The sequence below is a fragment of the Hemitrygon akajei genome, chromosome 2 (genome assembly GCF_048418815.1).
Source record: "Hemitrygon akajei chromosome 2, sHemAka1.3, whole genome shotgun sequence".
NCBI classification, from domain to species: domain Eukaryota; kingdom Metazoa; phylum Chordata; class Chondrichthyes; order Myliobatiformes; family Dasyatidae; genus Hemitrygon; species Hemitrygon akajei.
Genome location: NC_133125.1, coordinates 147,564,248 through 147,591,258, shown reverse-complemented (window position 1 = coordinate 147,591,258; position 27,011 = coordinate 147,564,248). Strand labels below are relative to the sequence as shown.

The 27,011-nt window shown below is 46.7% G+C and overlaps 3 protein-coding genes across 7 annotated transcripts in view; 1 reads left to right on the top strand and 2 right to left on the bottom strand.

Annotated features, from left to right (window-relative positions):
- The window catches only part of LOC140716697 (retinoic acid receptor RXR-beta-A-like), a 67,378-nt gene extending 52,685 nt beyond the window's left edge, over nucleotides 1-14,693 (bottom strand). Inside the window, exon 1 of one of the 2 annotated variants that reach the window (XM_073029517.1) lies at nucleotides 13,843-14,693. In XM_073029517.1, the coding sequence (XP_072885618.1) occupies nucleotides 13,843-13,861 (19 nt within the window). In that variant the 5' untranslated portion in view covers nucleotides 13,862-14,693. The remainder of the gene's footprint in view (nucleotides 1-13,842) is intronic. The other variant, XM_073029519.1, reaches the window with a different exon arrangement.
- Nucleotides 14,694-14,721: 28 nt separating this feature from the next.
- bbs10 (Bardet-Biedl syndrome 10) lies at nucleotides 14,722-25,577 on the top strand. Of its 3 annotated transcripts, none has more exons than XM_073029505.1 (3): nucleotides 14,722-14,900; nucleotides 18,542-18,734; nucleotides 19,987-25,577. In XM_073029505.1, the coding sequence occupies exons 2-3, from the start codon at nucleotides 18,544-18,546 to the stop codon at nucleotides 22,349-22,351; spliced, it is 2,556 nt and encodes an 851-aa protein (XP_072885606.1). In that variant the 5' UTR covers nucleotides 14,722-14,900; nucleotides 18,542-18,543; the 3' UTR covers nucleotides 22,352-25,577. The 3 variants fall into 3 exon arrangements, with proteins under 3 accessions (XP_072885606.1, XP_072885602.1, XP_072885614.1); XM_073029501.1 differs by lacking the exon at nucleotides 14,722-14,900 and adding an exon at nucleotides 15,062-15,221; XM_073029513.1 differs by lacking the exon at nucleotides 14,722-14,900 and adding an exon at nucleotides 15,221-15,295.
- hsd17b8 (hydroxysteroid (17-beta) dehydrogenase 8) overlaps nucleotides 22,667-27,011 on the bottom strand; it is a 32,732-nt gene continuing 28,387 nt past the window's right edge. For both annotated transcript variants that reach the window (XM_073029527.1, XM_073029533.1), the window contains one exon: nucleotides 22,667-24,762. In XM_073029527.1, coding sequence (XP_072885628.1) covers nucleotides 24,746-24,762 — 17 coding nt within the window. In that variant the 3' untranslated portion in view covers nucleotides 22,667-24,745. The remainder of the gene's footprint in view (nucleotides 24,763-27,011) is intronic.

Genomic DNA, 27,011 nt, shown 5'->3' with positions numbered 1-27,011 from the left:
CCCGGAGCCAATCCCCTGTGAATAAGGAGGGCTGACTGTACTAACCTGTGATTCGCTTTGCAGGCATTCACAGTAGAACAAAGAAATGCAATAGAATCAATGGAAAAAGTACACACAAACATAGGGTGATAAACATATGCAAAAGACAATGTGCAAATAATAAACAGATAAATAAATTACACTGACAGCATGAGTTGCAGATCCCGTAAAAGTTGGGTTGTGTAACAGTTCAGTATTGAGGTGAATGAAGTTATCCATGCAAGTTCAGGAGCCTGATGGTTGAAGGGTAATAACTGTGGCATGTGGCCCAAAGCACCTGTATCACCTTCCCAATTAAATTATATTTGTGGAGTCTTTAATCTCAAATTATGAGTTATTCCAATGTACAAACCTTAGTGCTCTGCAGCTCAGTAACCCAACCCAGGGAATTGGTTGGTTGGTTTGGCACAGAGTGAGCGGCAGGACCAAATGTACTTAAGTCTTCGAAAAGATAAGATCTGAGGCATCTATAATATCGTAATTTAGTCTGAGACTCATTTATTGGGATTGGACTGCAAATGCAACTTCACCGTCGTTGCTGTACTTTACATAGTATATTACATGAAAAATAAGTGCAAGTACAGGAAAGTATTATACACCTTTCATCAATTCAGGAAACCCCCAACACCACCACATCAGCACTTTAGAAGTGCGGCTGCACTGACAATTTGCAGGCAACTAATGAGGCGATAATGAATGGTGTTGAGGGGAAATGAATATTGGCCACATATCACGAGGGAAATTCCCTATTCATTGAAAACGCACCAATAAAACTTTTTTTTTAAAGATCATCTCAGGAGAGAAGGGAGTTTTGGTTTAGGAGATAAGAGAAATTGCAGATGCTGGAATCTGGACCAAAAGACATTTTGCTGGAAGAACTCAGCAGGTCAGGTAGCATCTGTGGGGAGGGGAACGACTTGCTGAAGTTTCAGGTCGAAAACCTGCCATCAGGGCAGAGAGGAGAGATGGCCAGTATAAAGAGGAGAACAAGAGTGGTGAGACACAGGCCAGTAGGTGACTGGGCGATTGAGAAGTCTGAAGGATGACAGACAGATGGAGCCAGTGGGAGGAAGTGAGTGCAAAGATGGAGATAACGAGGATGATAAGCAAGAACAGCAAGGCTATCAGTGCTAGAATCTGCAAAGGAAGGAAGGTTGAAGCAGGTTTGTTGGAGATGTTGGGGAAGGTTTAAACTAACTTGTCAGGGGAATGGGAACTGGAATGATAGGGCATTAGGTATACAAGTGTAGTGAGAATGTGAGGAAGGACAGGCAAACAATAGGCAAAGCTGCAGTCAGTGAAATGAGTTGAAGTGTAAAATGGGGGCAAAATCAAAAAGGGCGATGAGTACAGGACTGAAGGTGCTATATTCGAATGCACGCTATATATGGAATAAAGTAGATGATCTTGTAGTGTTGCAATTAGAGATTGGCAGATAACGACATAGTGGACATCCCTGAGCCGTGTCTGAAAGAAGATCGTAGTTGAGAGCTTAACAGACATGGATACACATTATGTCAAAAGGACAAGCAAGGAGGCAGATGGGATGGGGTGGCTCTGTGCTAATAAATAAATCAAATCCTTGGGAAGAGCTGACATAGGATCAGAAGATGTAGAATCTTTGTGGGTAGAATTAAGAAACTGCAAGCATAAAAAGACCTGATGGGAGTGATATACAGGCCTCCAAATAGTAGCCAAGTTGTGGGATACAAATTAAATTGGGAGATAGAAAAGGCATGTAAAAAGGGAAATGCTATGATAGTCATGGGGTTTTTCAATATCAGGTAGTTTGGGGAAAATCAAGTTGGTGCTAGATCCCAAGAGAGAATTTGTAGAATGTCCATGAGATGGCTTTTTAGAGCAGCTTGTGGTTGAGCCCACTAGGGGAAAGGCAATTCTGGATTGGGTGTTGTGTAATGAACCAGAGTTGATTAGGGAGCTTAAGGTAAAGGAACCTTTAGGAAGCACTGATCATGATACAATTTGCCCTGCTGTTTGAGATAAAATCTGTTACAACGGAGTAAAGTGAATTATAGAGGCATGAGAGAGGAGCTGGCCAAAATTGTTTGGAAGGGAACACTAGCAGGGATATGCCAGAACAGCAATGACTGGAGTTTCTGGGGACAATTTGGAAGGTGCAGGATAGATACATCTTAGAACTAAAGTCGTATTCTAAAGGGAGGATGAGTCAACAGTGGCTGATAAGGGAAGTTAAAGACAGCTTTAAAGCAAAAGAGAGGGCATATAATACAGCAAAAATTAGAGGGAAGTTAAGAGGATTGGGAAGCTTTTAAAAACAAACAGAAGGCAACTAAAAAGCCTCAAGGAGAGAAAAGGTGAAACTAAAATAAAATAAAAGAGGGTATCAAAAGCTTTTTCAGCTAGATAAAGAGTGAAAAAGAGGTGAGAGTAGATGGCTGACTGCTGGAAAATGACACCGGAGAAATAGCAAAAGGGAGAAATGAACTGGCTGAAATTTAATACTCTTAAGTATTTTGCATCATTCATCACTGTGGAAGACACTAGCAGTATGCCAGAAATTGAGAGTGTCAGGGAGCAGAAGTGAGCGTTGTTGCTATTTTTAAGGGGAAGGTACTTGGAAAGTTGAAAGATCTGAGGTAGGTAAGTCACCAGTACCAGATGGGCTACACACCAGAGTTCTAAAAGAGATAGCTGAAGAGATTGTGGAGGTATCAGTAATAATCTTTCCAGGATCACTACATTTTGGAATGGTTCTGGTAGACCAGAAAATAACAAATGTCACTCCATTCTTTAAGAAGGGAAGAAGGCAGAAGAAAGGAAATTATAGACCAGTTACCCTGACTCCAATGGTCAGGATAATGTTTTTTTTCAGTGGTTGAATCCATTACTAAGGATGAGATTTTGGTGTGCTTGGAGGTACATGATAAAAAAATACCCAAGACAGCATGGTTTCCTTAAGGGAAAATTTTGCCTGACAAATCTGTTGAAATTCTTTGAGGAGAAAACAGGCAGGATAGAGAAAAAGATGGGTGTGGAGGCCAGGCCATTGAGTATATTTAAAATGGAAGTTGATAGGTTCTTGATTAGTCAAGGACGTCAAAGGTTACAAAAAGGCAGGAGAATGAGATTGAGATAAATAATAAATCAGCCAAGCTAGAGCAGACTCAAAGGGCTGAATTCTACTCCTATGTCTTATGATCTAATAATGGGAACCATTAGAGGAGAGGAGGGCAGATGTGACCAGAACCAGGGGATACAAGCAACATACTCAAAATTCTGGAGGAGCTCAGCAGGTCAAGTAGCATCTGTAGAGGGAAATAAACAGTCGACACTTCAAACCAAGATGATTATTTATTTCCCTCCATTGAGATGCTGCCTGACCTGCTAAAGTTCTTCCATCATTGTGTGTGCGTTGCTCAAGGTTTCCAGCATCTGCAACCTCTTATGTCCACAAGACACTAGAGACTGCAGATGTTGGAAACTGGAGCCAAAAAAAAAAAAAGATGCTGGAGGAACTCAATCTAGATGAAGGGGCTTGGCCTTTCCATTTCTCCCCCTCTATAAATGCAGCCTGACCTCCCAAGTTCCACCAGCAACTTGTTTGTTGGAACCAGAATAAGATCGGTAAATTGGAATTGGTTTATTATTGTTATTGGTTTACTACTGATACACAGTTAAACACTTGCCTTGCATACTGTTCCAGTCCATTACACAGTGCACTGAGCTAGAACAAGATAAAACAATAACAGAATGCAGGATAAAGTGCTGCATTTACAGAGAAAGTGTAGTGCAAGTAGACAATAAGTTGCGAGATCATGATACGTAGATTGTGAAGAAGAGAATCCATTATACTGTGCTTGGAAACTGTTCACTTGAGCCTGGTGGTATGTGCTTTCAGGCTTTTTGTAACTTCTGTCCAATGGGAGAGGGGAGAGAAGAGAATGCCTGGGGTTGATGGGGCCTTTAATTAAGCTGGCTGCTACCCTGAGGCAGAGAGAAGTGTAGACAGAATCCATGGAGAGGTGGCTGTTTTCTGTGACATGCTGAACTGTGGTGAGCAAGAAACTGGTGATAAATGGGTGATTGATGGCTACAAGCCGGGAGTGGGGTAAAGGGGGTGGGGAACATGTGCTGCAGCATACCCTGGTACTCCACTATGAGTGGCAGCTGAGGCAGCAAAGTCTAGGCACCTTTGCAATGAGACCAGAGCATGGCCAGCTAAGCCAGGGCTGAGCCAACGAAACCTTCCAGTCATGAAAAGGTCCTGTCTCACTGTAAACTAATGCGGGAGGTAGAAACATAGAAAACCTACAACACAATACAGGCCCTTTGGCCCACAATGCTGTGCTGAACAGGTACTTAGTTAGAAATTACATAAGGTTACCCATGGCCCTCTATTTTTCTAAGCTCTGTGTACCTGTCCAGGAGTCTCTTAGAAGAAAGACCCTAGCGTATCCACCTCCATCACTGCCACTGGCAGCCCATTCCACACACACACCACTGTCTGAGTAAAAAAAACATCTCCTGACATCTCCTCTGTACCAACTTCCAAGCACCTTAAAACTCTGACCTCTCCTGTTAGCCATTTCAGCCCTGGGGAAAAGCCACTGACTATCCACACGATCAATGCCTCGCATCATCTTATACACCTCTATCAGGTCACCTCTCATCCTCCACCACTGCAAGGAGAAAAGGCCAAGTTCACTTAACCTATTCTCATAAGGCATGCTCCCCAATCCAGGCAACATCCTTGTAAATCTCCTCTGTACCCTTCCTATAGTTTCCGCATCATTCCATTAGTGAAGTGACCAGAACTGAGCACAGTACTCTGATAGGGGTCTGACCAGGGTCCTATGTAGCTATAACATTACCTCTCAGCTCTTAAACTCAGTCCCATGATTGATGAAGGCCAATGTACCGCATATGCCTTCTTAACCACAGAGTCAACCTGCGCAGCAGCTTTGAGTGTCCTATGGACTCGGACCCCAAGATCCCTCTGATCCTCCACACTACCAACAGTCTTACCATTAATACTATATTCTGTCATGATATTTAACCTACCAAAATGAACCACCTCACACTTGTCTGGGTTGAACTCCATCTGCCACTTCTCACGTTAGTTTTGCATCCTATCAATGTCCCGCTGTAACCTCTGACAGCCCTCCACACTATCCACAATACCCCCAACCGTTGTGTCATCAGCAAATTTACTAACCCATCCCTCCACTTCCTCAAACACGAGGAAATCTGCAGATGCTGGAAATTCAAACAACACACACAAAATGCTGGTGGAACACAGCAGGCCAGGCAGCATCTATAGGGAGAAGCACTGTCGATGTTTCGGGCCAAGACCCTTCGTCAGGACTCCACTTCCTCATCCAGGTCATTTATAAAAATCACAGAGAAGGGGTCCCAGAACAGATTATTGAGGCACACCACTGGTCACTGTCCTCCATACAGAATATGACCCTTCTACAACCACTCTTTGCCTTCTGCCAGCAAGCCAGTTCTGGATCCACAAGGCAAAGTGCCCTTGGATCCCATGCCTCCTTGCATGGGGTAGATGAAATAAAATCCTCGCTACCCTCTAGCTCAGCACCTTCAGTAATCACTAGATGAAAATCTGAAACAAAAGAAGAGGTTGTTGGAAACACACAACAGGTCAGGCAGGATATGAGGGAAGGGCAATAGTTAACATTTTGGGTAGGAGAGCCAGACACACTTCAGCTTTAGCAATCACTGGAGATGTGGTTCAAAGTGCCTGGGTTTTGTGGTCACCCCCAATATGGCTCAGCGTAGCTTGTTTCCTGCAGAGCATCTGTGTGGTTCCACTCTCCAGTGCACAGCAGTGGCCTTGACAGCAGCTGAAATGCTGCAAAGGCATTCTAATAGATAAGTGAGATTTGCTGAATTTGCCACTCAGTGCACTCAAAGAAACCACAACGGCAAAGTCAGTACAATAACAAGCATGCAAACAGTTGGTGGGGGACTGCGGAGTGGTGGGGGGGTGGGCAGGAAAAAAAAGAGCTTAGCTATCAATCAATGTCACTTCCAGGCACTCAGCTCCGACAACTGCAAACTGCAATCTGAGCTGACACCAGGCAGCCCAGAACTGCTTGACCAACTGAAGCACGTGTCAGCAGCATGACACAAGTTTCTCTCCATATCCGCATGAGTTTCAGCAAGAGAGGTCACTCACTTCCCAGGACAAAGTAGCCTACCCGCCTGGCACCCCATCCACCACCCTGAACTTAGTCTTCCGCCTCCAACATCTCACATAGTTGACAGCGCCAAGAAGGGCAAAGGTATTAAGGAGACATAGGAAACTGCACTTGCTAAAATCTGGAGCAACAAATGGTCTGCTGGAGGAAGACATTGGGTTGGACCCGAAGTTTCCAGCAGGTTGTTTATTGCCCCTTTAGATCCTGACCAAAGTGGAACATAGGACACTAAAAAGCAAACTGCATAATTCTGATTCATGAATGCATAACACCTTTCACAAACTCGGCTCTCAGTCTGATATAGTATTTCGACCCAAAACATCAACAATTCTTTATCCCCACTGTCCATCTCACAGATGCAGAGCTCCTCCAACAGATCATTGGTTTCTGCAGATTACATTTCTTGGAAGTTTATCCCCTTTCCTTCACTGTCACCTACAGCTCATAATGTAACTACAAAGAATAGTTGCACCAGGAGGACCACCGTGGTTCAAGAATGCAGCTCAACATCTCAAGGACCACTTTAGGGACAGTCTGCCAATGACATCTAGACCCCGAAAAAAAACATTCACTGCTTCTTCAGTTAAATAGGTCCCAGTCAAATTTCACAAGCTTGTAGGGATGTAAGGTTTTTCTTCACCACAAGACATCCCACCCCACCCTCCTCAGTTCCTCATTCCCACCACCCTGACTTACTGCAAGCAAGTAAAGCTGAAATCGCAAGCTATATTCACAGACTGCTTACAAAGAAAACAAGGGATCCTGGCATTCAAACACAATTGTACACCGAGTCACAGGACACGATGGCCACAAAACAAATTAAAAAAAGGGATGGGCTGAGGTTGTTCAAAGGAGAAAGGTGGAGAATTTTGTGAAAGGGAACTGGGGCTAAGGCAGCTGATGTGGTGCTCACCAATGGTATAGTGATGGTAGAGGTGCACAGAGACTCTGATGCACCAACATTTCTAATTTACTTTCAACCCATCCTCTCTCCAGTTCCAAGGAGCTCAGTACTATGACCGCTGGACCCAATGGGTGTGTCAGATGCCTTGGGTATCTGCTGAATCCAAGTTATTTGCTTGCTCCATTTCCCTCATCTCAATGGTAAATAACATTCAGGCCACAAAAGTGCCATAAAATAATCACCACCAACCATTTACTTTTGAAATTTAATGGTATGAACACCTGTTATTAACAGACTGGCCAGAAACACAACCTGACCCACCAAAAAAAGACAAAATATAGGCAGTGGACAAAAGATCAGGTCAGGGAGTGACTCAATCGGTAATGTCCCGCCACATTTACACGATCTACAAGGAATGTAGATTCCCAAATGAGTGCAGCTCCAACTCTCAAGAAGGTGTGCATCATCAGGAAGCCCACGGCCCAACAACCCAGCCCCAGCATTCATTCCCTGCACCATTGACACACTTGCTTCAGTAAGTACCATCCACAGAACACACTACAACCACTGCCAACAATACCTCCCAGTCCCACAGCAACTTCTAAGATAGACAAGGGGCAGCAAGAGCCAGTGAACACCAACATGCGGTGGTTCCCCGAGTCACAAACAAACCTGATCTGGAAAGATCACAATGGAACCCAAATGTGAACTCCTGCTAACTGGCATGGGGGTAGTGCCTTCACCACAAAGACTGCAGTGGCTCAAGCTGGTGGCTTATTACTACTTTCCTGACAGAAATGAAAGGGGAGCCAGGAATACTGGCCTTGCAGACAAAGTCTGAATCCCAGACAATGAATAAAATGTTTCTGTAGCAGTGTGGTAGCGAGATCCAACTTCTCCCCGGGAAATGACTCTCCCCCTTAAGTAGGTGAGATATTTTCTTTTACACACACGCTGGTTCTGACTCCCCTCATGTGACAACCTCTTTGCTACTTGTTCCATCAAACCTGCTCAGTCCTTTGGCTAGGAATAAGTTAGGCTTAAGTTCATACCTGGAAATGATTAAACACTGCCAAGGAAGGGATAAAGGTCTCTCTTGTCAACCAGAGCCCAGAGTGGGAGGTCAGGATCTGTGAAGTGAAGCAATTAACTTACTGTCTCACTTACTGAACACCGGGGACAACAAACCCAGGTTAACTTCCTTATCTCACACCACAAGTCTGTCTGAGCAGAGGCGAGACTAGCCTACGCTACAGGTGCTCTCAGTAAATTTCCGCACACACACACTCACAATCAGGGCCCCAAAGAGAGCTCAGCAGTAGACACGTTTGAAATTAGCTGACATGAATAAGTCAGATATCCAGTGAGAGGAGAGTACAGATTCCAAATGACCAGCAAAAGAAGAAGCACAAGCAATTTTACTTAAAATGCAGCAAGTCATCACAACTTGCAAAAGCATCTTCTGAAAGGACATCAATAACAATCTTTCACAGGAAATTGTACATATCCTCAGCAATACACGCAAAATGCTGGAGGAATAAACAGTCGACATTTCAGGCTGAAACACTGCACTGGAATTCTGCATCATCAGAACTTGTTGCGTGCATAAATACTCAATGAAGGCAATGAGGGAGGACTGGGAGGCAGGGTGGCCATTTGTCACCTTGCTCTATCAAAGAAACAACTATTGATGACCATGCTGCCTTTTTCCCAAGATTGGGCGATGAGAGAGATTTAGAGGGATATGGGCCAAACACAGGCAAATGGGACCAGATTAGATGGGTATATTGTTTGGCACTGGTCATTTGGGCCAAAGGACTGTTTATGTGCCGTATAATTAAATTGAATGGCCTTTCCACTTCAAACTCATCAGTTTATATCTTGCTTCAAACCCATAAGAAAATGAAAAAGGGACTGGGGTGTTTGCACAGAAAATCATTTAGATTATAGGCCTTGCACATTCTACACAAAAATTATCTAGGGATATTTCTATTAATGGGTGAATTATCAAATTACCCTCATCATAAGGATAGGGAATGAGGAATGCACAAAGCGTTCAATACAGCAGCAATTCTCGTCTGAAACAGTTGATACTTACGGGATCTGCAGACACTGCAGACACACAGTCACTGTTATTGAGCCACTCAGCACCAAAGTCAAGTTAGGCAAAATCCATGGTGGTTCTCCCCCCCCCCCCCCCCCCCCCGTGACAGGAGTGCATAGTACGATAGAACAACATTTTACAATAGACTACAGAAAAGTTGCTTCATTGGTCCAATATATTTCAAAGTAATTACGCTAATTATTCTGATCTGTGTCTGTAACAAATAGACTTGAACAGAGTTTTAGATAAGATTCAAAGAACACCGCTTAGATACAGACCCTTTGGCCCAAGCTAGCACATTTTGATTTGGTACATTAAGATGGAAAAACAATCTGCCCATACAGTGGCATGCAGAAGTTTGGGCACCCCGGTCAAAATTTCTGTTACTGTGAATAAAAGATGATCTGATTTCCAAAAGGAACAAAGTTAAAGATGACACATTTCTTTAATATTTTAAGCAAAATTACTTTTTTATTTCCATCTTTTACAGTTTCAAAATAACAAAAAAGGAAAAGGGCCCAAAGCAAAAGTTTGGGCACCCTGTATGGTCAGTACTTGGCAACAGCCCCTTTAGCAAGAATCACAACTTGTAAGCACTTTCTGTAGCCAGCTAAGAGTCTTTCAATTCTTGTTTGGGGGATCTTCGCCCATTCTTCTTTGCAAAAAGCTTCTAGTTCCGTGAGATTCTTGGGCTGTCTTTTGAGGTCTATCCACAGATTTTCGATGATATTTAGGTCAGGGGACTGTGAGGGCCATGGCAAAACTTTCAGCTTGTACCTCTTGAGGTAATCCATTGTGGATTTTGAGGTGTGTTTAGGATCATTATCCTGTTGTAGAAGCCATCCTCTTTTCATCTTCAGCTTTTTTTTCCCCACAGACGGTGTGAAGTTTGCTTCCAGAATTTGCTGGTATTTAATTGAATTCATTCTTCCCTCTACCAGTGAAATGTTCCCCGTGCCACTGGCTGCAACACAAGCCCAAAGCGTGATCAATCCACCCCCGTGCATAACAGTTGGAAAGGTGTTCTTTTCATGAAATTCTGCACCCTTTTTTCTCCAAACATACCTTTGCTCATTGTGGCTAAAAAGTTCTACTTTAACTTCATCAATCCACAGGACGTGTTACCAAAATGCATCAGGCTTGTTTAGATGTTCCTCTGCAAACTTCTGATGCTGAATTTTGTGGTGAGGATGCAGGAAAGGTATTCTTCTGATGATTCTTCCATGAAGGTCATATTTATGCAGGTGTTGCTGCACAGTAGAACAGTGCACCACCACTCCAGACTCTGCTAAATCTTCCTGAAGGTCTTTTGCAGTGAAATGGGGGTTTTGATTTGCCTTTCTAGCAATCCTACAAGCAGTTCTTTTGGAAAGTTTTCTTGGTCTTCCAGACCTCAACTTGACCTTCACCGTTCCTGTTAACTGCCATTTCTTAATTACATTACGAACTGAGGAAATGGCTACCTGAAAACACTTTGCTATCTTCTTATAGCCTTTTCCTGCTTTGTGGGCATCATTTATTTTAATTTTCAGAGTGCTAGGCAGCTGCTTAGAGGAGCGCATGGCTGCTGATTGGTGGGACAAGATTTGAGTTGTCAGGGTATTTATAAAACTTTGAAATTTGCATCATCTGGCCTTTACTAACAATGACTGTGAACAAGCCATAGCCCTAACAAGCTAATTAAGATCTGAGACCTTGGTAAAAGTTATCTGAGAGCTCAAATCTCTTGGGGTGTCCAAATATTTGCATGGTGCTCCTTTTTTCCCCCCACTCTGAAATTGTACAAAACAAAAATAATACACTGATCTTGCTTAAAATGTTGAAAAGAATGCTTCATCTTTAACTTTATGACTTTTGGAGATCAGTTCATCTTCTACTCACTTAACTATTCACAGTAACAGAAATTTTCACCAGAGGTGCTCAGACTTTTGCATGCCACTGTATAGCATCAGCAGAAAGTATGAGCGTAAGTGGATAAACCCTGTGTCCCAGGTCATATCCTGAAATTGCAAAGGTGGGTACTGGGGGACAACCTCTCAGTGCAACTCCAAACACTCCAGAAGCACTTAAACTTTTCAATCCGGTTAGGAGAGGTCCAAAGCAGGGAATTATTCCAGCACAAGCAAATGAATAGAGTTCAAGGAAACATAACAGGCAGGTATGGGAATGGCATTCACACTAAGTGTATGTTCAGGCATCAATCTCTTCACTAGTGCATGAATCAGACTGCCCACATTACATTCAGTGGCCAGCTGATGTTGAACTCAGGCAGATGGACAGTGGAAAATATTCTGACTGGTTGTATCACTGTCTGCATTCAACATTTTAGGAACAGCTTCTTCCCCCTGCATCAATTTTCTTAACAGTCCGTGAACCCATGAACAGAACCGCTAATCCACTTTTTACAATTCTTTATGTTGCAACTTATGGAAACTTTTACGTATATTATACTGTATCTGAGTTGCAAAACAACAAACTTCAACATATGTGAGTGATGATAAACATGATTTGGAGGACAGTGACCATGGAAGCTATGTCACGAGATTAGAATCCTGGGATCAATGACCTGGAAACCTGAGACCAGATCCCATCACAACAGATGGGGAACCGAAAATCAACTCAGTAGTAAGAAATCTAAAATGAAACTCTAGTAATGACAACAACAACACTGTCATAAAATCACAGCTGACGGACTTCAGGCTAAAGCCTCTGTGTTCCTCAAACGCAATGACCAAATCCAACTCCCGACCTGCAATGAAGTCATTGCTTATCTGCCCTCAGAAATGACCCAAGGTGCCAATAAATTTATGGATTGCACAAAGTTATTTGGTATGGTTAAAGTGTTGCATGGGAAACATGGGAAATACAACAAACAGTTTGTACAATGCAAGATCCTACTAGCAACCGCATGACCTGTTGGTCTGTATAACATAAAATGGGATAGCACAGGCCTTCCAGCCCATGAAGTTGTGCACAACATAGTGCCAAACCAAACAGTGTCTATCCTGCTTGTACATGATCCACATCCTTCCTTTCCCCACATATTCTCTAGAAACCACCTAAACATCACTACCATTCAAGCTTCCACCACTATCCCTGGCAGCCATTTCTAAGCACCCACCATTCTACATAAAAAAACACCAACAGCCTTCAATGCACCTGAACCGACAGTTATTGTTACAAACATTAATCAGTCTTCTGGAGAGTAGCCCAGATGGTGTACCTGCTACATCCTTAGGTTCTGCACAGATCAGCTGCAGGGGTATTTGAACTTTTTATAAACTTTCCCTACTTCAATCTAAGATTCCCACCTACTTTAAGAAGATCACTATCATCCCAACATTTTAGCAAAACAGGGTAAAATGTATAATGACTACTGCCTCGTGGCTCTGACTTCAACCATCATGAAATGCTTCAAGAAGTTGGCCATGGCACATGAACTCCAGCTTCCCAGTGAACCACATCCCACCACAATTCACCTTTCAGCAAAATAGGTGCACAGCAGATACAATCTCCCCGGCCCTGCTCTCACCAATGGAGCATTTGGACAGCAGAGATACCCATGTAAGACTACTGTTTACTGATTACAGCTCCACCTTCAGTATAATTCCAAGCAAACTCACTGTCAAGCTCAAAGACCTGGGACTCAACACATCCCTCTGTAACCGGATCCTCGACTTCCAGACCAAAAGACCCCAGTCAGTAAGGACAGGCAAAAACCAGCACCACGGGGCTGCGTTTTCAGCCTCTCACTCGACTCCCTGCGCACTCATGGCTGCATGGCTGATTTCTGCTCTAACTCCATCTAAAGGTTACAGAGGGCACAACAGTAGGTCAAATCTCTGATAACAATGAGCTGAGGTTTAGAGAAGAGATAAGAAGTCTGGTGGCATGATGTCACAACAACTTTTCCATCAACGTCACTAAAAGAACTGGTCATTGACTTCAGGAAGGGGGCTGGGGCTACATCAATGGTGCAAATGTTTGAGAAGGTATGAGTTTCAAGTAGCTAGCAGTGAAGATCACAAATAACCTGTCCTGGTCCAACCATGCAAACACTACGGTCAACAAAGTTCACCAATGCTTCTACTTCCTTAAGAGAACTAAGAAATTTGGCATGTCTTCATTGACCCTTACCAATTTTTATTGATGCACCATAGAAAGCATCTTATCTGGATGTATCACAGCTTCACTGAAGGATAAAAATCAAGCAAAGGGGAAGAGGTTTTATACCCCATCATGTAGCATCTCTGGAGAGGAACATACAGTCGATGTTTCGTACAGAGACTCTCCATGTACTGATGCTGGAACTGAGAAAGGGTCTCAGCCTGAAACGTTGATTGTTTAGTCCACTCCATAGATGCTGCCTGACCTGCTGAGTTCCTCAACATTTTGTGTCTGTTGCACAGATTAACATCAGACTGATCTCCTGCCATACTGCACTGTTGCTTCAATTTACACTTCTGAGCTCCAGTGAGCACCTGTGCTCACTCCCTCTCAACATGATAAAGCTTAGTCACTAACTTTTCACAGGTGTGAGATGTCCCCAGGACCAGTGGTCACACCACCCAGCCCAGTTACTTTGCCCTTACCTCTGTTACTCTCACACATTCCGTCCTCAGCCAGTTCCAAGACTGCAGAAACGATAGCGGCAGGAGCAGCAGGGTGGCAGCGAGGAACTAAAACGTGATGCCTCCCAGCTTCTGAAGTCTAACCCTTGCTCTGATCATTGCTGCCCCTCTGATCCCAACCCATCTGCCATGTGTTGATCACTTTTGTTTTCTCTCTCTCTCTACACCTCCTGGGGTTAACCTCACTCAAACACAATTCAACGTTCTTCTTTCAACTCCTCCAATTAGGCTCACTGCCTGGGTCTCAGTCTTCTCCTCTCCTAGGGTCCCCCTTTGCTTCTTTCCCCAGAGCCAAGACTCCCCGTCCACTCCCCAAGGGAAAATAAATCAACCTGCCTCTCTCTCTCCCAGTGGCCTGAAGCCTTCACTCTCTGTGGGTCAGTCTCAGCACCAAAACCCCTCCCGGGGCTCAGACATCCTTCTTCTCTCCCCGGACAGTCCTTAAACTACCCCTTCTGCCCCACCTCAACCAGTGGCCAGAGCCCTCTATCCCCGGATCGCTTGTCACCGATCGCTCTCGGCACCAAGACAGCTATCGACGGGCTGCCTCTCCAAGCAGAGTCAGTCCTCCCCAGGCTCAAACCGCCCAGTACCAGTCCCTCTCTCTCGCTCGCTCTGCCCGGAGCCTGCGGTCACTCTTCCCCATGGGACCGGTCCCTGCTCTAAGGCTTGGTATTAGCGATGCCCGTCGGCCGGTCCTCGGTGTATCAGTAGCTCCAACAACTAGGCCGCACTCCCTCCCACCTCCGGAGCGCCGCAGAGACCGGCAGCCTCGGCATTTGGCGTGGGCACCTGATTGGCTGGGCAGGCGGGAGGGCGGGGACAGTGAGTCACCAGAGGGCACAGAGCAGGGCAGCAGCCAAGACCGAGCGGGGCAAGTGGATAGTGCGGGTTAATGGGGGTCAAGGTCACGGTTGGAGGGGGTGGCACGGGCTGACATCAGGGCGCGGGGGAAAGGGCGGTGATCATGTATGACGTCAGAGGGTAACGCGTGGCGAAGCGTGTCTGGTGATTGACAGGTAGGTTGCTGGGCGGAGCGGGGGTGATGGGGCAGTCAGAGGGGGCGGGGCTACACCTGGGGCCGGGCGGGAACAGGGTGGGGCTAGACTGGGAGGGGTCGGGAGTGTAGGAGGGGGCTGTTTGACCGACCCTAAGACGGGCATTAACAAGGCAGCGTGGACATGGCAAGGGGCAAGCGTGAGAATTAACCGCCGCAATCGCGGTGGCCCTGCCTCCTGGGTGACGTCGAGTTACGTCATAGGCTGGGCCCTGACCGGTCGGGGCTGCCAAAGGAGCCGCCTGACAGCGGGAGTCGATTCGCCGGCGGCCGGAGCTGGCAGGTCAGTGCCCTCCGCAGGAGTTCCACTGGCTGATAGCCCACAGCTGGACGGGAAGAGGGGAGCAGTAGTGTGGAGTAGGGATCTGCAATTCAAGAAGAGGTTAATGGTTCAGTCGGTGTCAGGATGCTCGGGTCGGACTGCAGGGAAGGGGTCTCGGGGTCAGTTAGGTTCAAAATTTGGGGAGAGCTTCACAGTTTAGGGTTCATTTTGTGTCAGGGTGTTGGGGTCTCGGGCTGGGACAGTTCAGGTCTTCGAGGATGTTGTTTGGAAGGTCTGGGTCTGGAGATCTGTGCTTGGAAAGGTCAGGAACAGAATGATATGGGAACAGGTGTAGGCCACTCGGCCCTGAAACCTATTCCACCATGCCCAACCTTTTTTAATGTCATGCACCAACATATCATTACACGAGGAATCCATGGACCCCAGGTTTGGAACCACTGATCTACATGATCATGATTGATCTGTGCTGGTCGCAAATCTGGGTACATTACCTTAACATGATCACTTTATGGTAATTTCCACCTTGAACGTCTCTGAAGATCCAGCCTGAATCACTCTCAGGGGCAGAGAATGCCAGAGAGACACCACCCTCTTAGAAAATAAATTTCTATAGTTCTCAGTTTTAAATTATCGACCCATTATTTTGTAACAATGTCCCCTTGTTCATGATTCTCCCACAGGTTTACAAACAAGTTAATTTCTTAAAATGAACCAGCAATACCCTAATTACTGGAGTTTAGCAGCACTATGATCAGTTTGCACTAAAATGGGCTGATTTTGTTCTCATTGTGCTCTACCTTGTGAAAGTTATGAGTAATTTAGGTCTAATTTGTTTTATTCTTGTGAATGCTGCTTATCTGATGCTATAGGACTGTGATGCTGCTGCAAATAAGTTTTTCATTACACTTGTACATTCATATACTTGTGCACATGACAAACTCAATTTAAACATCTCAACATTTGCCCTGTCAAGCCCCATTAAGATCTTATGTATTTGAACAAGATCATCACTCATTCATCTTACCTTCATGAAATAAAAAAAAAACATTTTCTTATCCTGATTCACCAGGACAACCCTCTCAGAAAGGGTAAGACAAGGGAACATGAACCAATCCTCATAGAGAGATCAGAAATGAAGAAGGTTCTTTGGTCTGATGAAACCAAGATTGAGCTTTTTAGCCATCAGACTAAAAGCTGAAATCCTGGAGGAAAACCTGATGCAGTCTGCAAGAGAACTGCAACTTAGGAGAAGATTTGTTTTCCAGCAAGACAAAGACTCCAAACATAAAACCAAAGCTACACAGGAATGGCTTAAAAATCACAAAGTTGATGTTCTGGAGGGGCCATTACAGAATCCAGACCTCAATCAAATTGAGAATTTGTGGCTGGACTTGAAAAGGGCTGTTCACTCACAATCCCCATGCAATCTGACAGAACTTGAGCAGTCTTGTAAAGAAGAATGGGGAGAAATTGCAGTGTCCACATGTGCAAAGCTGATAGAGACCTGTCCACACAGACTCAAGGCTGTAATTGCTGTCAAAGGTGCATCTACTAAATACTGACTTGAGGCGGGGGTGAATACTTCTGCAATCAATTATTTTGTATTAATGTTTGAGATTAAATTACTTTGTAGAAATCTGATTTCACTTTGACATGAAAGAATCTTTCTGTTGATCAGTTTCAAAAAAAAAACAAATTAAATCCACTGTCATTCAATGTTATAAGTACAGGTAAATTAAACATCAAGCAATGGGAAGAATATGGCACAGCTATAAATCTTCCCAGAGCAGCAAAAACTGAGTGATTTGTACTCCAAGGGATATTAAGTGACTTGGAAATTTTCTTGTATCCATCTCCTGGCTTGTGTTTTTCAATAACTTTTTGCAGAGTTGCTTGGAGAGTTCTTTAGTCTTCAAGGTCTAGTTTTTGCCAGGACACTGATTCACCAGCAACTGGACCTTCCAGATACAAGTGTTTTTACTATAATTAATTAAAACACCCTTGAATGCACATGGTGATATCCATTTATTATGTGACTTTTGAAACTAGTGATGATTTGGTGTGTCATATTAAAGGGGGTGAATATTTATGCAATCAATTATTTTAGTGTTTTATATTTGTATGTAGATAACTTTGTAGATATCTGTTTTCACAAGTTTTTTTCTGTTGGTCACTGTCAAAAAAACTAAATTAAATCCACTCTGATTCAATGTTGTAAAACAATAAAACATGAGAACTTCCAAGGGGAGGTGAATACTTTTTATAGGGACTGTATATTGAATGTCCCCAATTCAATTGCAAACAAGCATCACATCCTTTTTTCTATCATGGGAACATATGTATCCCCATATTGTTCAACCTCAGTGATAAAGCCTTGTATCTAATGTGTTTGACTCTAGCCAAATTTTATTTATAAAATTGAGTTATTGCTGGAAATTTGCTTCTCCCACAGGATCAGACCTAAACACTAACATAAGAGATTCTGTAGATACTGGAAATGCAGGGTAACACAGACAAAATGCTCGAGGAACTGGCAGCATCAATGGAGAGCAATAAACATTCGATGTTACGGGCTGAGACCATTCATCAGTTGTGTGTTGCTCAGAGCTAAACACTGTCTGCCAGAGACTCTCTCTGTGCGCCGCGGTTCACTGTTGTTGGTGCCTGTCGTAAATTGCCCAATGTGCTGCAGCCACTGGTGACCTGTCTGCAAGGGAGGCAGGAAAGAATCCACTCATCTCTTTAAAACAGCAGCAGTAGAGGGGTTAAAGTTAAATATCATCCCTGTCCAGGACACGCTGCAGCCAAGTCATGGGAGGTGTATACTGAGAAATCATTAGTGACCATCGTTCTCCAGACCTTGAGGTGCTGGAGTTATGGTGGATGGGTCATTCAACTTCTCCACTAACACTCAGCTACGATGGAGACTGCAGCAATCTCTCTCCTCGAGGATACTATTGAAATCCTCACCCTCCCAAGAATGATGTGCTCACTGCTATTGATGCAACTCAGCAGTCACAGCTTAAAGACGCACTTACATCACACCATGTAACCCGGGGTTTTATAATCCTCAAAATGGGTAATGGAACAGTGCAGGGGGAAGATCACTCTGTGTCTGACCCCGAGAGTGTGTCATAGAGCAGTGTAGAGGGAATCTTACTCTGTGTCTGATTCTGGGTGTGTGTGCGATGAGACAAGGAGAGGGAGCTTCATTCTGTCCTAACTGGTAATAAACACCTCACATGAATATTACTAAAACCAGTGAGGTGGTTTTCAGTCCATTTCATTGCTGTGATTTTGGTTTCTTGTATGTTGTGTAGGAATGGGCTGTGATGGTGCACTGGACATTGAAAACTTGGTGCACATTGCCGAAACCTTGGAGAACATTGTGTCACCATGCTTTGGTCCACTGGGAGGTCAGGTGCTGTTCACTAGAGCTACGGGAGACATCCTCATCACCAGGGATGGGGGCACCATCTTAGAATCTCTCCTGCTGGATCATCCTGCAGCCAGGTTAGTCCGACCCACACCTAACCCCTGGCTCAGGTTAGTCCAACCACAGCCCAAACCCAACCCTGACCCAGGTTGGTTCAACCGGAGCCCAAACCCAATCCTGACCCAGGTTAGTCCAATACAAGCCCAAACCCAACCCTGACCCAGGTTAGTCCAACCCACACCTAACCCCTGGCCCAGGTTAGTCAAACCAAACTTAAACCTGACTCAGGTTAATCCGATCCACACCAAACCCTGACCCAGGTTAGTCCAACCTGAGCCCAAACCCAACCCTGACCCAGGTTAGTCCAACCCACACCAAACCCAACCCTGACCCAGGTTAGTCCACTCCAAGCCCAAACCCAACCCTGACCCAGGTTAGTCCACTCCAAGCCCAAACCCAACCCTGACCCAGGTTAGTCCAATCCAAGCCCAAACCCAACCCTGACCCAGGTTAGTCCAACCCACACCAAACCCTGACCCAGGTTAGTCCAACCCAAGCCCAAACCCAACCCAGATTAACCAAACCCAAGACAAACCAGGGACACGTTAGTCCAACCCTAACCCAGTGTTGACCCAGGTTAGTCCGACTCAAACCCAGCTCTGACCCAGGTTAGTCTGACCCCAGTTTAGTCTGGTCCCAATATGTTCTAACCCAATCTTGACCAAGATAAGTCCAAACCCCTCCAAATACAACCCTGGCCCAGGTTAGTCCGACTCAAACACAACTTTGGCCTAGGCTGCCCTGATCCCAGTGCTGAAACATTACTCAACAATTAACTGGTCTCTGAGTACACGTGTGTTGTACCCCAATGGGTTGGGATGGCATTGGTGGAGAGTGCAAGCTTGAGACTAGGAGTTGAGAAAATGCTACAATAAAGCTGAGCTAGATGTTTAGCACAGGTCAGGGGCATGTGGGTGATGGTTACTGAGGGCTGAGTGTGTGTAGTGGGTGGGGGATGGTTGATAAGGGGACTGAGGGAAGGGTGGTTTGGTATGGAGCGTGATGTGGTGTGTTGTGTGTATTTTAGTAAGTATTATTGTTGAGGGGTGTGTGTGTGCGAGATAGAGGATGAGAGGGTGTTGTGTGTTTAACAATGTGCATATGTGCTGGGTGAGATTGGGGTGTGTTGTTGGGACCATGTGCAGTATAAGGTGAGTGTCTGGGAAGGGAGAGTGTTGTATGTGTATACTTACAGTGTGTGTGTGTGTGTGTGTGTTGCCCAGACAGACAGTGCTGCCCTCACCCTCACCCCTTGCCGTCTCTCCGCAGGTGGATGGTGAACTGTGCTCTGTGCCACCGCCGGCAGACTGGAGACGGAGCCAAGTCCTTCCTGCTGCTGCTTACCGCCTTGCTGCGGGCAGCCCAAACCAAGGGAGCAGGAGTGCGGCAGCAGCTGGCTCAGGGCCTGGCCCAGCTGGAGCGAGACGTGCTGCCGCGGCTACTAGCCCAGGGGCTGGGCCCGCACTGCACCTCGGCCCTCGGCCCAGGACCGGCACAGCCACGGCGGGAGGCGGTGGACCGCGTGCTGGTGGCCTACCTGTCGGGCCGGGTGGCTGAGGCTCAGGCCCCCCTCCTCACCGGCCTGGCCTGCGAGCTGCTGTGGCGGCTGTCGGATGGAGCGCCAGGCCCAGGCCCAGCACTGGACCTGTGTGTCAGCCACCCAACTGCGCTGTTGGTGGTTGCGGGCGGGCTGTCGGTGGGTCACAGCCAGGTGCTGGAGGGGCTGCCGCTGAGCCGGGGGCTGGCTGTGCACAGATGCCTGGGCCCCACCAAAGCCCTGCTGCTGTCAGGTAGCCTGGCTCCGGCCCTGAGCGAGCCCGGCCTCACCCTGCGGCCCAGCTCAGCTGCCGCACTGGCCGAGGCCCGCCTCTGGGTAGCCAGCCGGCTGGAGCAGGACCTGGCCCGGCTGCGGGAGCTGGACATCGGCCTGCTGCTTTCGGGGCCCCGGCAGTCAGACCGCGTGCTGGAGGCGGCTGAGGCCAGCGGCCTGGCTCTTGTTCACGGGCTGCCAGATGACGAGCTAGCTTTGCTGGGGAGGCTGACAGGCACACGGCCTGTGTCACAGGTGGCTGAGGCCCAGGCGGCCGACACTGTGCAGACCTGCTTCGTGCAGCCTCTGGGCGCCGGACCCGGCCCGCAGCTGCTGCTGGGCCTGGCTGGATGCCGTGACCTGCGGCCCCACTGCCTCCGTCTCTGTGCCCCAATCCTTGGTCTGGCCCAGCAGCATCGGAACGCCATTGCCGGCGCCTACCAGCTGCTGACGCTTCTGCTGCCCGGGCGGGGGGACCTGTGGTGGGAAGGGTCCAAGGTGGGTGACCCAGGCAGGGAGGCAGCTGAGGCAGGGGACCCAGAGACCTCAGGGTGGGAGGAACCAGACCGAGACGGACTAGACCCTGGGATCCTGAGCTGGGAGGGAGCAGGCCCTGGGAAGGGCAGTCAGGGTCCAGACCCAGACAACCCAGGGTGGAAGAGAAACATAGGGTTGAAGGGACCTAACCCAGGGAGCAGGAGGGAAGTCTTCAAGGCCGGGAGCCCAGGATCGAAAGGTGAGCGATCCAGCCCAGAGGCCCGGTGGATGGAAAGGGAGGGAACCAAGGCAGAGGCCCCAGAGAGCAGCATGAACAGACCTGGCGCAGGGTCCTCAGGATGGGAGGGACCCTTCCCTGGAGCCCTGGAAAGGAAGAGTGAAGGACAGAATCCAGTAGGGGGCAGGGGACCTGGCCTAATGGTCCCAGGAAGGGAGGGTGAGAACTCTAACCCATGCACACTGTGGAGGGAGGGACCTAACTTGGGAGACGGGATGGTGGGACCCAATCCTGGGATCCCTTGGAGAGGGAGGGGGGCACCCTTCCCAGAGACCGCAGGATTGGAGAGGGAGAGAGATGAGCTAGAGAACCCAGGGCGGGAGAAAGAGGGAGTCAGTGCTGATGGCCCAGGAAGGGTGAGGGAGGGAGCCAAACCAGACCCCCCAGGATGGTGGCAGAGAGATGATCCAGAGACCCCAGGGACAGGGAGCAAGGGATCCAATGCTGGGGTCTCAAGGAGACAGAGGGAGAGCCAATGTGCCTGTGACCTGGGAAAAACAGAAGCTCAAAACAAGGGCAAGAATAGCCTCAGCATTGAGCGAACACGGAGCGAGCCCTCCAGAGCTGTCCCCAGTCCCCTCACACCTACACTCTCCCCCAAGCTCCCGTTTACTCGCCCTGTCCTAGGCAACAGGGACGCGCCAAGTGAGTGGCAGCTGCCGGCCGGCTGTGTGCTGCCCCCAGGTGGGGCCTTCGAGTTCCTGCTGCACCACCACCTCCAGCAGGAGTGTGCCCGGCAGCTTCAGCCCACCATGGGGCTAGCTTGCAGGGTGCTGGCACAGGCCCTGCTGAACATCCCCCTGCACCTCTACCGAGGCCCCAGCCCCGGCAGGGAACTCCTACAGGCCCACACCAAATTCCTGCAGCAGCTCTGGGAGGGGCAGGTGATGCCGGGGGATCGGGGGTCGCTGGAGGTGGTGGCAGCCAAGGTGCAGTTAGTGAGCTCCACCCTGCAGTGCCTGAGGGGCCTGCTGAAGGTGGACAGGGCTGTGGCGGTGCGCGGCAGGCTGGCCAGCAGGGGGAGGGCAGAAGACGAGGACCTGGAGTGAACGGAAACGCCAGCCGCCACAGGGTAGCTTCCCAGTCAGAGATGACTGACACCTGAACCACAGCTTATTGTGAGCAAGGTTGCCCGTCTCTGATGGATCCAGTGCGAGACCTGCAGGACCACACCGGGCACCACAGGTCAGCAGAGCCCGAGAGTGTAACTGGACAAGCAGCAGTTATATTCAGCCCATCTAAACGATCCATTAACTCAACGAGCTGCTGTCCTTGCATCAAGATCTCACAAATCCAACTTTGTTGGATATTTCTACAGTTCCTACCAAACTTTCGGGGAAAAGAAACATATATGAACTAGTGGCTTAAAAACACCAAATCTTTTTATAATTAAGGCATCCAGAGAGGTATGGTTAAAGAGACACAGCAGTGGACACAAATTGAAAGGCTGACATGTTGCTTTCATACGTACTTGCACATTCCATCCACACATACACACACACACACAGAGGCAAAGTTTACATTGAAGAACACGTCCCGTTCCTGTGTGTCACCCACGCCCCGTCCACACCCGCCTACCCTGCCTATCACTGAATTGCAGCAGGTGCACCAGAAGCTCACCCTCAGGAGCCTCTTGGTAAAGTGGGGCAGTCTACCCCCCCCCCGGACCTCTGAGATAGGGGACTTGACAGTCATCCACACCTACTGTAGCAGCAACTGGACCAGGGATCACACTGATAAACATCGACTTCATAATGGAGCCATGTCAACCCACAGATCTAAATGACACCACCTTCCACATACAGAAGGCCCATCAATTGGTCACGAGGTGATTGTTGCTTCCAGAGGGTGCACTGTAAACAAAGCACAGTGCTTCACAGTCGTGAAGTAGTAGGAACTGCGCCATGGGTCCCCAGCAGATAGCATGTATCTTACAGACAGACACGTGCGGGATGTGGCAGCTCTGGACAGGTGACATTCCTTGCACAGTGAAACATTCCTTCCCCACAAAACAAGATGCTGGAAAACTGAAATTAAAAAAAGATCTGGAAATACAGAGCTGCACACTCAAAGTGCTGGAGGTCAAGCAGCATCTACGGAGGGAAATGAACAGTTGACACTGAGACTCTCCATCAGAACTGGAAAGGTAAGAAGCTGCAGACAAAGTAAGGTGGTGGGGGGGTGGGAAGGAATACAAACTGGCCAGTAATAGTTGAAGCCAGCTGAGGGGGATGTAGTAAGAAGCTGGGTGATGATAGGTGGAAGAGGTGAACGGCTTGAGGAGGAACCTGATAGAAGCCAGTGGACCATCGAAGAATGTACGGAGAAGGGGCACCAGAGGGAGGTGATAGGCAGGTGAGAAGGGGTAAGGGAGGAACCATAATGGAAAAAGAGGAGGGGAAAAAATTATTGAAAGTTGGAGAAATAGATGTTTGTGCTGTCAAATTGGGGAAATCTTTGTTCACCTGCTCCACCTATCACCTCCCAGCTTCTTACTTCCTCCCTCTCCCCCACCCACCTTCCACCTCACCTAATTTCACCTATCACTTGCCTTCTCCTCCCTCCACCTTCTTATTCTGGTTTGTGCCGTCTTCCCATTCTGGCTTTTGCATTCTTTCCTCCCAGTCTGATGAAGGGTGTTGGCTCAAAATGTTAACTGTTCATTTCCCTCCGTAGATGCTACCTGACCTGCTGAGTGCCTCCAGCACTTTGTGTGTGCCACTTTGGAGTTCCAGTCTCCGCAGAATCTTGTGATCTGGAATCATTCAGCATTTTAGATAACATCTGTGGACAGATGGCAGCTAACTTTTCATATGGATAATAAGGACATGGGCTCTTCAAGCCCACCGAGTTTGCACTGACTGTTAACACTAATCCTACACAAATCCTATTTTATTCTTTCCACATTCTACCACTCACCCACACACTGGGGACAATTTGCAATGGCTAATAAATCTGCCATCCTGCACATCTTTGAGATGTGGGAGGAAACCGACATAAGTCACAAGAAGAACGTGCCGAACAGGTCAGGAGAAACCTGGGTCACTGAAGCTGTGGTTACAGCTGGACTCACTTTATCTTGCAACCAGACTGATGAAAGATAGTCTAGAAATAACAACTCTGCTGAGCATTTGTGCCATTTTCCGTTCCACCCTAGTATCAGGCAACTTCACAGTTTAACATAACCCAGCCTCATCAATAGAGATTCCCCTGCACAGTCAAGAACACAATCCAATGTGAGAGACACACAGCCCAGTATAAGAGGTGTCAGAGAACGGGTATCTTCTGATTAACACCACCAAAATGATTTTCCAAAAAGTGAGGAAAGAAGGAAGGCAATCCTATTCCTCAGAAATTATTCCTAAGGATTGTGATCCATTGTAGCAATCAGTCCAGTCATCTGTTCACCTCACTCCTTGGTCTCCAACACGTGTTGCACAGCATTACATGAAAAGACCACCTGTTGAGATAGATTGCACAATAACTTCAGTCGAGTAGTATTGCTGGATACACTAATGAGAACACAAGATAAAAGCCCATATGGAAATTCCTCAACTCTTAGTTGGGTAACAGTTCAGAATCTAACCTTGCCCCAGTTCCAGCTTCCCCCACAAAGAGAAACACCCACTCTGTAATTACCCTATCAAGCCTGCTCAGTTATTTCATTGAGATCACCTTCACCCTTCTAGCCATAGTGCGAGGGCCCAACCTCTCTAATTTTTCAATTCAAAACAACCCTTGAACCCATGAAATAGCTTATGAACCCACTCTATTTGCCTTCAATGCATGAGGTTCGGGGGGGGAGGGGGGTTGAAGTGTGGGGATGCATGGCTATCTCTGTGGCCAAGCCTTCACAGATAGCATGTAGAAGCATTTACCTGAGAAAGCTACAGTTCTGTGCCTAGAGGAGGCAACATCACCAAGACACAGTCTAAAAAACAGGGCATGTGAAGTGCCTAATGCAATTTATATATGTCAAAATGAATGTAATCAAAGAATACGATGTATAATATGTGATGTACATACCAAAGTCAAGTGTTATATACAGATGCTGAATGTAGAGAAAAGGACCCACACAGTGAACATCTAATGCTCGAAAGAATATCAGGCACAGATACACGTCAATCTCTGAAAGATTTATATTCCAAGACAGTATATAAACACTGGTTGCACTCCAGTGTTCCACAATCCAGAATGGCACTTCAAAATATATCAGCAAAGAATATCTGAAGTAACTTAAGATTTGTTAATAAAATATTTTATTAAGATAATAAAGTATACGCGTTATCCTTTCTGGATACTTTCCCAGTGATACAGACATGATCCCTGGGATCATGAGAAGTTAAAGTCATCTTTTTGGTCAAGGGTCAGTGTCCTAAAGAGTCATTCTTTTAATTCAGTTTATTTTCTTTCTGTCTCTGGACCATGAGCCTTTGGAACTCTTCCTCAATCCAGAGGTTGCAGAATCTTCTTCGATTCAGATTCTTGATTAGCAAGGGGAAGAAAGTGACTGTGGAAGGATGAGAATGAAGACCTGAGGATGTGACTTCTGACGTGCACCTTGATCTCTAGGTTGTGGGACTCTACACTGATGTGTCGGGGAAATGAAAAGGAGGGCTGTCACTGGTTCTCAGAGGATGAACCTCAGCTTCATGGAATTGGGGTGTTGATAGCAAAAGGGTCCTTCCAGGCTTGAAGATATCAGTGAAAATCTGGATGCTATTTTAATCTTTAAATTAAAGTACAGTGGTCTCCATCCGGCTGATTCAGTTTATGCTGATCTCCACACTGGGACTGTCATCTCTGCAGATGGCAACTGTTTTCTTGATGTAAAAGAATGCCTGAATCTTACTACAGTGAATGTTTGAGTGGTGGTGACACTGTCCTAGTGGTTTCCTGGTCCATCTGATTTTCCAGCTCTGATCGATCCTTGTTTGTGAGCTCTTCGGTATCAGATTTTGTTAACTCTTCCACATCATTCTGACCTATACAATCATATCCAGCTTTACTGACAATCTGACAATGTCTTCTCTTATCTTAAAGATTTTAAAGGTTTATATAAATCATGGGAGACACTACCTAGCCATAACTTTCTCCATGCAAGCGACACTAATGTGGTCAACAGCCAGAAGCACAAGAGTCTGCAAAGACTGGAAGCTAGAGGGAAAAAAATGTTGGCAGTGGGCCAGGGAGCATCTGTGGCAGGAAATAGCAGTCAATATTCAGATGAAAGATCCCAACCCAAGATATCCACTGTCCATGTCCCTCCTCCTTCAGCCTGACTTACTGAATTCCTCCAGCAGCTCATTTTGTTTTTAATTCAATAACTATCCTGCTTCCAAATACTCTGAATGGTGAACCCATCTCTGCCGCTTGTATCCAATGTGATCTGCTCCATTACACACTGCAGATGATGCCTTGGGTCCCTGGTTTTTTGCATGAGTGATAGGAAGCAAAAATGATATTCGGACATTGTCAGCCTTGTCCTTGATGTTAACTAGATGTCTGGGACATTGTCCATGATCAGCAACACTGTAGTCCATGGTACTCCACGCACAGTATCATTGGAAGGGGAAGAAAAATGACATGACAGAATCTTGGAAAATCAGCAGGTTATCCAGAAACTTCTGATAGATCTCAACATTGCTGGAACATTGGCCTTTATCTAACTCTTCAGTGCCCTCAGGTCCTCTGGTAGACTATCCGAGC